We start from the raw sequence: 15,329 nt of genomic DNA, 5'->3' as shown, positions 1-15,329 counted from the left end.
TGCAATGATCACTACGTCCAGATGGCGCAGCGATTAGCGCATGTACGTAGTAAGCAGAAGACTGATCCCAATTCTGGTCCGGCACCAAATTTTAACTTTCCTTATTGATTTAAATCAATGCCCACTGGCAGCTAATGTTATTAATTCCTTAGTGTATTAATGCTTTGTTTCTCTTCTAGACAGTGCCAAAAGGCTGCTTCTAAGTAGTGACAACACACGCAGGTCGATTAATACAAATAAATCCACTTATGATGGAAGTTCAAATCTTTGAAACGCGGTTGTGGAAATAAACAGTGACAGTAAAATTGCTGTTTCTTTCGATACTTTCAGTCCCTTCGCAGCCTGCCTTGCAGGGCCACGTCCAGCGCCAACCTGCCCGCGCCAGCCTTGAACTGCAAGTCGCGACTCGCGTGGTCCAGAAGCCCCGCATGCTGCGCAATGCGGGCAGCCGCCGCCTGCCCACCTGCCGCCCCCAGCTGTGTGGCGAGCTCAGCCCCCTCCCCTCCACCTTCCTTTCTCTGGCCGCAGCTGCCTCCGCATACGTCACAGGCCGCTCTCAATGCACTTATTGTCGCGGGCCTCGCTGCGCCGCATTTGACGCTGCAGCCGACACGCTTCCCACACCAGGCATCCGCTCTCCTGCCCTTGGAGTCCATTCCTATTCTTTAGGCCGAGTCACAGCGTTGCACTCGGCACCCCCTTACATTTAATCCTTCCGCTGCTCACGTAATCAATGTCACCACATCCGCCGCGGGGCTTATATATCCACTGTTTAAAAGTTCATAACTGGCCAACTAATCGACGGAGTTGTCTCATCTTTGGTAGTCTAATAGTTTGTAGTTCCGGCAGTCGCCACACAAGCGTTGTATTGCGTTGTTTTGTTTTGTCTGATGACAGTCGCCAGATAGTGTTTTGTTCTTATAAGGGACCCTCCCCATCGCACCCTCCTCAGATTTAGTTATAAGTTGGCACAGTGGATAGGCCTTGAAAAACTGAACACAGATCAATCGAGAAAACAGGAAGAAGTTGTGTGGAACTATGACAAAAATAAGCAAAATATACAAACTGAGTAGTCCATGCGCAAGATAGGCAACATCAAGGATAGTATGAGCTCAAGAGCGCCGTGGTCCCATTGTTAGCGTGAGCAGCTGCCGAACGAGAGGTACTTGGTTCAAGTCTTCCCTCGAGTGAAAAGTTTACTTTCTTTATTTTCGCAAAGTTATGATCTGTCCGTTCGTTCATTGACGTCTCTGTTCACTGTAATAAGTTTAGTGTCTGTGTTTTGCGACCGCACCGCAAAACCGTGCGATTAGTAGACGAAAGGACGTGCCTCTCCAATGGGAACCGAAAACAGTTGATCGCAAGGTCATAGGTCAACCGATTCCTCCACAGGAAAACACGTCTGATATATTCTATACGTCACTGGTGACGGCATGTGCATCACATGACAGGAATATGTTGTCGACTCACCTAACTTGTACACTTGGCGAATGGGTAAAAAGATTCTTCTACCTTGCCCGATTTAGGTTTTTTTGTCGATGTGATAATCACTCCCACAAAAGTGATGAAAACATAAGAGAGTTTGTCACAAACTGCAACAAATGAATGCAAAAGTCGCACAATTTTCCCTGTGCTCTGTCAAAACATATATTTTTAACGTTTTCAATTTTTCCGTGTGTAGACCGTCAAATCCTGCATATGTCCAAGCAAATCTGAACATGTCCTGGAATTTTGGAGAGCGAAGTTGATTATGTATGAGTGCCTGAACTTTGATAATTGTCTGAAAATAAAAAATTAAACTTTTCACTCGAGGGAAGACTTGAACCAAGGACCTCTCGTTCCGCAGCTGCTCACACTAACCACGGGACCACGGCACTCTTGAGCTCAACCTATCCTTGATGTTGCCTATCTTGCACATGGACGACTAAGTTTGTATATTTTGCTTATTTTTATTATAGTTCCACACAACTTCTTCCTGTTTTCTTGATTGATCTTTGTCCGGTTTTCCAAGGCCTATCCACTGTGCCAACTTATAACTAAATCTGAGGGGGGGGGGGGCGGGTTGTGTGCGATGGGAAGGTTCCCATGTAAGTTGCACCTAGTTACTCGAGTACACATGGCTGTCGCAAGGCTTACATTCGATGAAAGAAAGTTTTGAAGTGGTACTTTAAGTACGAAAACATTAATGAGGTTCAGCGGCAATGGCGAAATGAGTATCAAACAGCGCCACCGACACGTTTAACGATTCGTCGCATTCGAGACAAATATGAAGCCGATGGCTGTGTTAAAGATGTACACTGGACTACCTGTAACACAAACAAGTCCTACATCCCACGATTGCTACACGCAATGAAGGACGACGACCCAGATCGTAGAATGATGTACTGCGAGTGGTTTACTAACATAGTGCGCAACGATGAAGAGTTTGCAGAGATGACTGTGGTCTGATAAGGCACAGTTCAAACAAAATGATACAGTAAATCGCCACAATTGCATCTACTGGGCTGCCGAAAATCGCGAACGTCCATCTGGACAAAGCCGTGAATTTGCCAGGAGTAAATGTGTGGTGTGGGTTGTCTTACCGGGGCTTGATTGGGCCATTCTTCTTTGACGGCACAGTTACCGATGAGGTGTACCTTCAGAAGCTTCAGACATCCATTTTAACTGCCATCCGAGACTTGTATAGAGACGGAAGAGTTTACTTTCAACAAGATGGTGCCCCAGCCCACTACCAAAATCGTGTTAGGGCGTATCTCGACGAAAATCTACCAGGAAGATAGATAGGCCGTAGAGGTGCTGTGGAGTATCCACCACGTTCCCCAACCCAACTCCTCTGGACTTTTACCTGTGGGGAACACTAAAGGACGTCGTTTATCGACAAAAGCCACGCACATTGGATTAACTTCCGAGAATCCATCCTACATTCATGTGCAAATATCCAAATGAACACGTTGCAGTCAGTAGTTCGTGCTGCAGTTCGGCGGCATTGTTTGTGTGTGGATGTTAATGGTGACCATTTCGAACACCTACAGTGATATCTTTAAGTTGGACTTTAAGCTACACTTTCACCAAAAATGAGACAACTCCGTCAATTAGTTTGCAAGTTATGAACTTTTGAACAGTGGATACATTTTATGGATATATTACAACAAGAACAGATACAAAACGTACAGAACACAATGTGTAGAGTCTCTTGTTGTTGGTGTTGTATATTAATCACCTGGGAGACAATATTAATAGTAATGTCAGAAGTTTTGCAGAGCTTGCAGTTACCTATAGTGTTATTCTATCCAAAAAAAGCGACACACACAAAATTTCACAGTGCTGCAAAGACAAGCAGTTTGTGTTAAGTATTCAGAATTTTAAAAGTGCGCGGTTCACAAAACGCAGAATGTTAGTACCTTATGACTACAATAATCAGTCACATTTGGAACCGGTCACCTCATATTAAAACCCGAATGTGCCAAATAGCAATGGTGCTGCTGCTGTTGTTGTTGTTGTTGTTGTTGTCGTCTTCAGTCCGAAGAGTTGGATGAGCTCTCCAAGATATTCCATTCTGTGCAAGCCTCTTCATCTCTGATTAACAACTGCAACCCACATTCTTCAGAATCTGCTTACTGTATTCATCTCTGTGTCTCCCTCTATGATTTTTATCCTCCACGCTTCCCTCCAGTACTAAACTGTTGATCCCTTGATGTCTCGGAATGCGTCTTGTCAACCGATCCCTTCTTCTAGTCAAATTGCACCAGAAATTTCTCCCCAATGCTATTCAGTGCCTCCTATTAGTTACGTGATCTACCCATCTAATCTTCAGCAGTCTCCTGTAACACCACATCTCAAAAGCTCCTATTCTCTTCTTGTTTAAAACGTTCATCGTCCATGTTTCATTTCCACACATGCCTATACTCCACACAAATACCTTCAGAAATACTTCCTAACACTTAAAGTTATATTCGATGTTAACAAAGTTCTCTTCTTCAGAAACGCTTTTTCTTGTCTTTGCCAGTGTACATTTTAGGCTATGTCCTCTCTACTCCGCCCATCATTAATTATTTTGCCGCCCCAAATAGCAAAACTAATCTACTACTTTTAAGAGTCTCTTTTCCTAATCTAATTCCCTCAGAACAACCTGGTTTAATTCGACTATATTCCATTATCATTGTTTGCTTTTGTTGGTGTTCATCTTATTACTTCCTTTCATGACATTTTCCGTTCCGTTTAACTGCTCCTTCAAGTCTTTTACGGTCTCTGACAGAATTAAAATGTCATCCACAAACCACAAAGTTTATATTTCTTCTTCTTGAACTTCAATACCTTCTCAAAATTTTTCTTCGGTTTCCTTGCTCAATGTACAGATTGAATAGCGTCAGAGATAATCTCACTCTCTGCTCAATCTGTGCTCCTTTTCATGCCCTTTGACTCTTATAACTGTCGTCTAGTTTCTGTACACGTTGTAAATAGCCTTTTGCTCCCTGTACTTTAGCCCTGCTACTTTCGGAATTTCAAAGAGTGTGTCCAGTCAGCATTGTTTAAAGCTTTCTGTGGTCTACAAATGCTATAATCGTAAGTTTGCCTTTTCTTAACCTATCTTCTAAGGCAAGTCATAGGGTCAGTATTGCCTCGCATGTTCCTGCATTTCTCCAGAACCCAAACCGATCTTCCCCGAGGTGGGCATCTACCAGTTTTTCCATTCACCTATAAGAAATTAGTTTAAATACTTTGGGAATCATGAATATGAAATGGAAATATCACATAGCTTAGTGCGACCCATCCTGGTACACTGCTCTAGTATGTGGAACCCGTACCAAATACGACTAACGCTGAATATTGAACGTGTACTGAAATAGACAGCACGAATGATCACAGGTTTGTCTGGGCGTAGGGGGAGTGTCACAGAGATACTGAAGAAACTGAACCCCTTGAAGATTGAAAAAAAATTTATAAAGCCTACTTACAAAGCTTCAAAAACTGCCTTTAAATAATGTCTCCACGGTTATACCATACGTATCGCTCCCGTAGAGATCTGGAGGACAAGGGTAATTACAGTGCGCTAAGATGCATTTAAACTGCACTCTTCCCACGCTCCGTAAGTGAATGAAACGGGAAAATGCCCTAATAACTGTTACAGTGGGGCGTAACCTCTGCCACGCACTTCAAAGTGGTTTGCAGACTATAAATATAGATGTCGCTATTTCCCACAGAGATTACGACTGATTAGTCGACTGCCGTTTCAGTCGGGGATGATAATGCCAACTTTTTGTTCGAATCTATGCCTACTGATTTTATTATATTGGAATAAATGCACAAAAAAATCAGATAGTACTTGTTTGCATTTTTGAAAAGGTAAGTAGTCGCAAACAATCAATTTTATTAATAATAATGGTCGCATACCTCTACCGGCTGTTTCAGGCCGCATACGTATTACCTATCGAGCAAGGTGGCGCAGTGGTTAGCACACTGGACTGGCATTTGGAGGACGACGGTTCAAATTCGCGTCCGGCCAGCCTCATTTAGGTTTTCCGTGATTTTGCTAAAAGTTTGAGGCAAATGCCGGGATGGTTCATTTGAAAGGGCATGGCCGATTTCCTTCCTCATCCTTCCCTAAACCGATGACCTTGCTGTTTTCTCCCCTCCCCCAAATCAACCGACCGACCAACCAACCAACCAACCAACCAACCGTCACAGTATCTCTCCTCCATTAGTCATCACACACGTTTTTGATGTGACACCCGGCCTTTGAGGCCTTCTAATATATCACACTAAAAGCGAAAATGACTGCTACAAAAACAAGTCGCGGTGTGGGCTACTATTTAGCGATCCTAGGTTGTAATGCCGAGGTCTCGGGTTTCCGGGCAACTACTGCAAACTTTTCCTACCCTGGAAAGGTCTGGAAGGAAGTCCACCCGGTAATTTGAGGCCTCCTGAAAAGCCACCTTAATTCAAAAGTAGCAAAATTGATGAGCGAGTCAGCGAAGAAAAGTTAGATCAAAATGCTTGCACCAGGCAAGTTGACCACTTCGTTTGTTCATTAACATCAAAAGCAACAGCGGTTATTTTTTCAGGTTAGCAAGTGAGATTTGCTTATTACGACTGAGAACCTGATTATTTGGAAAACTTCACACCAGTTCTACAGCTTCTATATCACTAAGCAACTACAGGTATACAGGAATTTACAAGTAATCCCGCTTACAGGTTGCCTACCCATCGGCTTACAGGGGCAATAGAAATTTGATATTTATTCGCATAATTACTGACCGAATTTAAAAACTTCAAATTCGGTCATATGCTACTCATAATCTACTCTACTGACGTTGCCCAAGTGCCTGCACTTTATTCCACCAGTATTTGTGAATGAGAGTGCTTAGGGACTTCCAACAAACTTTACACATAATATCAAACCTTTACGAAATTATTTCTCGCCGACATCGGCCACAAAATTATGAAAGGAAGAAAGTTTATCGCTTATTGCATTTCCGCTGTTCATGCAATAGAACTTCAACATCTAACATGACGTTCTAATGTATTACTTCTTTACTAGTCACTCTACTCGCGGCCGGCCGATGTGGCCGAGCGGTACTATGCGCCTCAGTCTGGAACCGCGCGACCGCTACGGTCGCAGGTTCGAATCCTACCTCGAACATGGATGTGTGTGATGTCCTTAGGTTGGTTAGGTTTAAGTAGCTATAAGTTCTAGGGGACTGATGACCTCAGATGTTAGGACTGATGACCTCAGATGTTACGTCTTATAGTGCTCAGAGCCATTTTTTGAACTCTACTCGCAAAACATTTTGCAAGTCGTATGCATGTATACCACTGAACGCACTTGCAACATTGTATCACTGTGAAAGACACAGTTCACCAGGTATGACGTCGAACACTGAGATGCGTGAGAAAAGTAACTTTTGTTTAAAACTGAATGCAAATTATCAACACTGAACTCATGCAGTGTTTCGTTATAAAGGCAGTTTGTGACTTCCGACAAACGTTAAGGACAATTTTAAACCTTTCCTAAACTTTCTCACATGTTAACATCAACTATTTAACACGTTAACACATTTGTATATTATTCAAAAGTAGAAGGCTATTTTACACATGGGAGTTCGATTTCTTAAGGAGGCGGCGGTTTAGGTCTAATTGGTATAGCGGTGGCAGGTAGGAACCCTTTTTGTTGCAAAATTTGTCAGTGTAATGAAGAGGAGAAAGTTAGCGCTCCTTAATCAGTGCCATGAGTTCGGCTTTCCTTCTCTCTGCTTGTTTTTATTTTTTGTGCGTTTCTAAATTACAGTCCTGTTATAGTCAGGTGAGAAATAATCACGAAACAAAACACTGAATTCACAACGATGAAACAGCACTAGTTTGACAATACTCGTTGGGCACTGTTACTCCCAACATTTACTCACAGTGTGTAAAAAATAAATGACTTATTCCGGCACCTTTTAAAAATCGAATCCCAAAGATGAACAGTTTCTCAGAGTTTCTTTGCTAGTCTCAGTGTCCAGTTTCGTGATGGCTTATCACGCTCGCATTGCGAAGTAACAAGGCGCGCTACTTTGAATTGAAACACGGCTGTACCCTGTCACGCGACATTCGTTCATACTACGGCCGCGTTACCATTTCGTCCTGCCGAGTATTATGGGCGGGCATTCTGCAGAAACATGTACGAGGGAGTGTGAGTGCCACACTAAATTAGCAAGATTCAGTGTTTTATTTTTTTTGGGTTCACCAAACAACTGACAGTACCACAATGCGCGTTTACATATATACCTTGCCACTCCGTGCGGTTCTGGGCGCTACAGTCTAGAACCGAGCGACCGCTACGGTCGCAGTTTCGAATCGTGCCTCGGGCATGGATGTGTGTGATGTCCTTAGGCTAGTTAGGTTTAATTAGTTCTAAGTTCTAGGCGACTGATGACCTCAGAAGTCGCATAGTGCTCAGAGCCATTTGAACCATTTGAACCTTGCCACTCCCAGATTCACAATTATCCTGCACTTTTGTTTTCCTAAAATTCCTTCTGAAGGAGTTGATTTCCTTGGTGTGGAGAATAATAACAAAGTGTTAACAACCGTGGCTTTTTCGTTTCACCACCCTGTTTGGCATTCAGTTAGAATTGCGGCTTTTTCCCCGAATCACTTCAAGTGAACACCAGGATAGTTGCTCTAAAAGGCTTGTTTATGGACAGAGTAGTTGCACAATTCCATGCAACTTCCGAAAGACTACCAGGCAAATGGTTCAAATGGCCCTGAGCACTATGGGACTTAACTTCTGAGGTTATCAGTCCCCTAGAACTTAGAACTACTTAAACCTAACTAACCTAAGGACACCACACGCATCCATGCCCGAGGCAGGATACGAACCTGCGACCGTAGCGGTCGCGCGGTTCGAGGCTGTAGCGCCTAGAACCGCTCGGCCACACCGGCTGGCAGCGAGGTAACAGTTATTAAAGAAACTTGACTGGATGCACCGGGAAGAAGGAGCTTCAGATGCCAGTCTGGCCTTTTACAGTCTGCGTGATTTCCCACACTCAACGAAGGCAAATGCTCTGCCTGCTTGAACAAGGCCACTGTTGTACTCTTTTTACACAGTGGTCCCTACTATGGCAGCTAACAGTCTCCAACATGCGCAATGTCGACAAAACAAACTTGCTTGCTTCCTGAGGAAGTATTTCTTTCAACTGCGCCTCGTTAATTAGGATGTGCTGTCTCTGGCGCCTTTCTAGTTCCTTTTTCACATTTTAGATAGCGTTGACGTTCGCAGAATAAGGTGTCCGTAAAGTATTTAGGTCGTGGTGCACAGATTGTAAATTTCTGCGGTGTCATTTTGCATTCACGTGCGCACATATACAGTGCCCCAAATTTGGTATTCACGACACGCTCTTGGCAATGTGGAACTCGGAATACCGAATTCCCTAGCGATTTCCAAAATGGAATATCCTATACGTCTAGCTCCAACTACACCCCGCGTTCGAAGTCTGTTAGTTCCCGTCGTGCGGTCATAAACTCGTCGGGGACCTTTTTCTATGAATCACCTGACAAGGGAGCCTCCCCATCGCACCCCCCTCAGATTTAGTTATAAGTTGGCACAGTGGATAGGCCTTGAAAAACTGAACACAGATCAATCGAGAAAACAGGAAGAAGTTGTGTGGAACTATGACAAAAATAAGCAAAATATACAAACTGAGTAGTCCATGCGCAAGATAGGCAACATCAAGGAGAGCGTCAGCTTAGGAGAGCCGTGGTCCCGTGGTTAGCGTGAGCAGCTGCCGAACGAGAGGTCCTTGGTTCAAGTCTTTCCTCGAGTAAAAAGTTTAATTTTTTTTATTTTCAGACAATTGTTATCTGTCCGTCCGTCCTATGCGAGGTAACTGCGCCGTAGTATGGGGACGCTACACCTAAACAAACATCGAAACACACGACGTCAGTCGACTACAGCGCACGGAAGAGACAGTATTCCTGCCAACGAGGCTCCCTGGCTGGCAGTTGACTGTTCGCTACTTTGGACGAGAGTACATTAAATACGTGAGATGTATTCCGTGGGCAATATGAATCCAGCAAATGTTTTCGGTTCCCATTGGAGAGGCACGTCGTTTCGTCTACTAATCGCACGGTTTTGCGGTGCGGTCGCAAAACACAGACACTAAACTTATTACAGTTAACAGAGACGTCAATGAACGAACGGACAGATCATAACTTTGCAAAAATAATGAAAGTAAACTTTTCACTAGAGGGAAGACTTGAACCAAGGACCTCTCGCTCCGCAGTTGCTCACGCTAACCACGGGACCACGGCGCTACTGACATAATCCTTGATGTTGCCCATCTTGCGCATGGACTACTCAGTTTGTATATTTTGCTTATTTTTTTCATAGTTCCACACAACTTCTTCCTGTTTTCTCGATTGATCTGTGTTCAGTTTTTCAAGGCCTATCCACTGTGCCAACTTATAACTAAATCTGAGGGGGGTGTGATGGGGAGGTTCCCTTGTGAGTACAGCCAGCCGGTGTGGCTAAGCGGTTCTAGGCGCTACAGTCCGGAACCACGCGGCTGCTACGGTCGCAGATTCGAATCCTGCCTCGGGCATGGATGTGTGTGATGTCCTTAGGTTAGTTAGGTTTAAGTAGTTCTAAGTCCAGGGGACTGATGACCTCAGATTTTAAGTCCCATAGTGCTTAGATCCATTTGAACCATCTTGAACCTGAGTACAAAACAACAGGTCCCAGATTGCACTGCCTCTTTATATCTTGGGTACTCGATACTACCGACATCTGTGATGTACATATCGCTATCTAGTGACTTTATCGTCTCAGTGCATTGGTGTGGATAAGATTTTTCAACATTTCTTCTTGAACAGTTCCCGCCTGCGTTTACCAACGTCCATATGGAAATCGTACTCTCTGTTTATAATAAAATTACAAAAGTACTGATAAAACCTCATTTTATCGTGTTGATGAAATCGGAGCATCTGATTTGCAGGCAACATTCGCGCAAAGCAATCGACGCTCGAAAAGGCGAAGTTTGATGAGGCTAGCAAAATGGATTCAATGTAACACTTTAACACGAGAGCGTAAATCGTTTTTCAAATATCGACTGTCCTGTGCTGTACATTTTGTGGCGTGTAAACGGAAAGACATTGGTCTCCCTAAAGCTCGCCGCCAGCTGCCCAAACAATCCTGTTGGACCAGTTTAAAGGGGAAGCTCGTCAGCCCGGGAGAGGAAGTTTAAAGGTCCAGCTGCGCAGGTAGCGGAGTTTAAAGGTCCTGCTCAGGTAGCGGCGTTTAAAGGTCCCGAGGTGGAGGCAGAAAAAAGTTTAAAGCCACAATGCGGGCGATCTAAGGCGCGCTTCGAGGCGGCTGCGCCACACCCAGCCGGGCCCTACCCGCGCTGCGCTCTGCTATCTGCTGAACAAATAACTGCACCCCTCTGACAACGCGGCAACCGCCACGCGCCACGAGGCAGCTAATGGCGACGCCGACGGGCATAAAAGGCGCGTAGCCACGGTGCACTGACCTCGCACGCTGTTAAAGCTTGCCGATCGACGTCCTTCGATTATTCAGTAGGCGCGCCTGGCACAAGTCCTGTCAGGCATGCCTAGCTGAGTTCAGTGAAATCTTTAAAGTCACCACACTGCAAATCTCTTAAGACATGAGCTTTCTTTACAGAATGAACCACCGAAGTAACAATGAGTTTCAAGACGACAATTCGGCCTTTACGTCTGACATTTCACAGAATAATCGTTTTATTCTCCTAATTTGTGTCTATATAAAAAAAACATAACTTAGAAGAAGACGGCACGACCGTGGCGTCAGGGATTTGTCCGAAATTTTGTGTGGTGAAAGAGGACCCCTAACACCTCACGTGGTTAAAATATTAGGACGCACTACACGGAAAATCCCGGGAAAAATCGACCCAAAGTTTCTTACATGCCTTATGAGTATAAAATGTTAAGACCATTGCCGAGCCGCCGTCTGGCCTAGATGGTTAGGGCTCGGACTCATACGACAGAGGTCTCTCGTTCGATTCCTCCTCCGGCACTTTTCTTCTGTTTCATTTTGTTTTGTTATTCCACCAATTATTCAAAAAGTTTCTCAAACCTACATTATTTTTAATACATTGTTTTAGCTCAAGAATGTAAAGTTTTTAATTCCCTGAAAAATATTCGTGCTCATTGTTCTATTTCGTTTTATGAGGTTTCAGGGTTTAAAGGGGCTTTGTGAGGGTCCCCTTGGGATTATAACGGTCATCAACGCATAGGATTGTGCGCGAGCAGTGAGAAGTAAACGGCAGTTTGTTTTTAGATTTCGTCGTGAAGAGACGTGCCTGTTTCAAATTTCAACGTGTTATTCCGATCCTGAGTCGCGACAAAGCTCCGGGAGTAGACAACATTCCACTAGAACTACTGACGGCCTTGGGAGAGCCAGTCCTGACAAAACTCTACCATCTGGTGAGCAAGATGTATGAGACAGGCGAAATACCCTCACACTTCAAGAAGAATATAATAACTCCAATCCCAAGGCAAGCAGGTGTTGACATACGTGAAAATTACCGAACTATCAGTTTAATAAATCACGGCTGCAAAATACTACCACAGATTCTTTACAGACGAATGGAAAAACTAGTAGAAACCGACCTCGGGGAAGATCAGTTTGGATTCCGTAGAAATGTTGGAACACGTGAGGCAATACTGACCCTACGACTTATCTTAGGAGCTAGCATTTGTAGACTTAGAGAAAGCTTTTGACAATGTTGACTGGAATACTCTCTTTCAAATTCTGAAGGTGCCAGGGGTAAAATACAGGGAGCGAAAAGCTATTTACAATTTGTACAGAAACCAGGTGGCAGTTATAAGAGTCGAGGGACATCAAAGGGAAGCAGTGGTTGGGAAGGGAATGAGACAGGTTGTAGCCTCTCCCCGATGTTGTTCAATCTGTATATTGAGCAAGCAGTAAAGGAAACAAAAGAAAAATTCGGAGTAGGTATTAAAATCCATGGAGAAGAAATAAAAACTTTAGGGTTCGTCGATGACATTGCAATTCTGTCAGAGACAGCAAAGGACTTGGAAGAGCAGTTGAACGGAATGGGTAGTGTCTTGAGAGGAGGATATAAGATGAACATCAACAAAAGCAAAACGAGGATAATGGAATGTAGTCGAATTAAGTCGGGTGACGCTGAGGGAATTAGATTAGGAAATGAGACCCTTAAAGTAGTAAAGGAGTTCTACTATTTGGGGAGCAAAATAACTGATGACGGTCGAAGTAGAGAGGGTATAAAATGTAGACTGCCAATGCCAAGGAAAGCATTTCTGAACAAGAGAAATTTGTTAACATCGAGTATAGGTTTAAGTGTCAGGAAGTCGTTTCTGAAAGTATTTGTATGGAGTGTAGCCATGTATGGAAGTGAAACGTGGACGATAAATAGTTTAGACGAGAAGAGAATAAAACAGAAGCTTTCGAAATGTGGTGCTACAGAAGAATGCTGAAGATTAGATGGGTAGATCACATAACTAATGAGGAGGTATTGAATAGAATTGGGGAGAAGAGGAGCTTGTGGCACAACTTGACTAGAAGAAGGGATCGGTTGGTAGGACATGTTCTGAGGCATCAAGGGATCACCAGTTTAGTATTGGAGGGCAGCGTGGAGGGTAAAAATCGTAGAGGGAGACCAAGAGATGAATACACTAAGCAGATTCAGAAGGATGTAGGCTGCAGTAGGTACTCAGAGATGAAGAAGCTTGCACAGGATAGAGTAGCATGGAGATCTGCATCAAACCAGTCTCAGGACTGAAGACCACAACAACAACAATTCCGATCCGAGGTTAAACATGTCGACTGAAGAAGTAGCTGGCTCATCTGGGATAGGAGAAGAAATTCCTGAAGAATCCATTCATGGTGATCTATCAAAATTACGATTGAAGGTTGCAGTGGTGTATTATGAAAAGCTGTTGATGGAAAATAATTTAATTGCATCGACATCTTCGGGAGAAATCTCTCGCGATGCTATGTTATTGGTCAGAGAACTTTATAATAATACACTGGAACTATTGGATGAAAAAACATTCGTAACTGAAGAGGAATTAATTCACGCTCATGAGGATTGCGAAGAATGTGAGGAGAACGATGAACAGTTCGAAGTGCCACAAAGTGATTCGTCTCTAGACTAGTATAAACCGTCACCGGTAAGATTAAAAAGTGACATGATTCCCGTTGCCTACAAAGTCAAAGTCGTGAATATTGCTAAAGCGCACCCCACATATCATGCCGCCAACTGAAGAGAAAAGAATATCTTTCAGAATGGGAGAAAGATACTAAAAGTGGTGGTATGCAAATGGATAAATTTGAGGTGATAGATTCGTGGACCGACTACCGTTTTGTGGAAGCAAGACAGCAATATCAGCAAGTCACGACAAGAAATTTACAGCAACGGGCATTGGCTGCGGCTGCACAATTCGTCAGTTTCAAATTCAAGGCGTCTGATCGATGGGTCACGGCCTTTAAACAGAAGCACAGAATTTCACAACGCAAGATCACGAAACCGGTTTCGAAGAAAGAAGCGGCGTCAATTGAGGACATCCAGGCGTCTGCGGAGACCTTTCGTCGGCAGACGCGACGTTTAATCCATAAATATCATGAGGATTATGTGATAAATACTGACCAAACAGGTAAACACATGTTTTCTGAGTACAAAATGTTTTTACCGATGTAAAATATATCAATTAAAATTTAATTATAGAGAAAGATATTTACATACACATTCGAATATTGTTTAATATTAAAAATACTATTGTTTCAGGATGCCAACATCAAGCTGTTTTCAACAGGACTCTCACTGAAAAAGGGAGTAAAACAGTTTTCGTAATAAAGTCGGCTTTGAATAAAGTGACGCATTCGTACACCGCACAATATCCAATAACATTATCCGGAAAACTGGTCCCACATGTCTTCATATGCTTACAAGAAGCGACCGGTCATTTCGGACCTCGTATTCACAAATTAATAGATGGCTATGCCAATACTTATACGAACGTCATCGTAACATCATCGAAGTCCGGAAAATTAATAACTGTTTTCCACATGGATTTTCTCCGGAAATGTTGAAATCTTACGTCGGGGAGAATAAATATTTACTTCTCATTGGCTCTTGGGGAGGTCAAACGAATCCGGAGATATATGACGCAATTATTCAAGATGACGAAAATATGCCAACTTGGTCTGCAGAAGTCATACCTCCAAAATGCACTTCTTTGGTGCAACCTTGTGATGTTTACTTTTACAGGCAAGTTAAAAATTTCATAAAGCGCTTGCAAAATTGCAGCGCATTGTTACAGGAGAATCGTGAAATTAATACCCGGGAAGATTGTATAAAAGTTCATTCTATAATTCAACATCAATTATCGTCACCAATATTCCGAGACTTGATTCAATATGCCTGGTTTGCCTCAAAATTATGAGAAACTCGAAACATTTTCGTAAATGTTAATGGGGCATGTTTTTGTACAGATTTATTGCAAACGCCCTGTAATTGTAAAAACTCCGGTTTTATATGTTGCGCAAGATGTCACAAAAATTATTGCTTTGTTTGTTTTTACGGTAATTACCACTGCGGTTCTTGTTTATAAATATTATACGTATAAAAATTGAATGTTTCCAAATAGATTTTGTTATTCTGATTAAAAACCCAATGTTTTACCTCATATACTTTACAATGAAAAATGGAAAACCCACCGCCATGAATTGTGTTGTTGGACAAAAAGAAAATAATTTTTATTCAATAATGTAACTAATTTGTTAAATATAATGTAGGCTTGGGAAACTTTCTGAATAATGGGTGGAGTAACAA

At 43.0% G+C, this 15,329-nt stretch overlaps 1 protein-coding gene across 1 annotated transcript in view; it reads right to left on the bottom strand.

The window, feature by feature from the left end:
* Positions 1-326: 326 nt before the first annotated feature.
* LOC126413130 (G1/S-specific cyclin-D2-like) overlaps positions 327-15,329 on the bottom strand; it is a 143,791-nt gene continuing 128,788 nt past the window's right edge. The window contains exon 4 of the mRNA XM_050083022.1: positions 327-532. Within this exon, the coding sequence (XP_049938979.1) occupies positions 327-532 (206 nt within the window). The remainder of the gene's footprint in view (positions 533-15,329) is intronic.

Source organism: Schistocerca serialis, chromosome 7 (assembly GCF_023864345.2).
Source record: "Schistocerca serialis cubense isolate TAMUIC-IGC-003099 chromosome 7, iqSchSeri2.2, whole genome shotgun sequence".
Taxonomy (NCBI): Eukaryota; Metazoa; Arthropoda; class Insecta; order Orthoptera; family Acrididae; genus Schistocerca; species Schistocerca serialis.
Note: the sequence above shows the minus strand (reverse complement) of the source record. Positions and strands in the feature narration are given on the sequence as shown.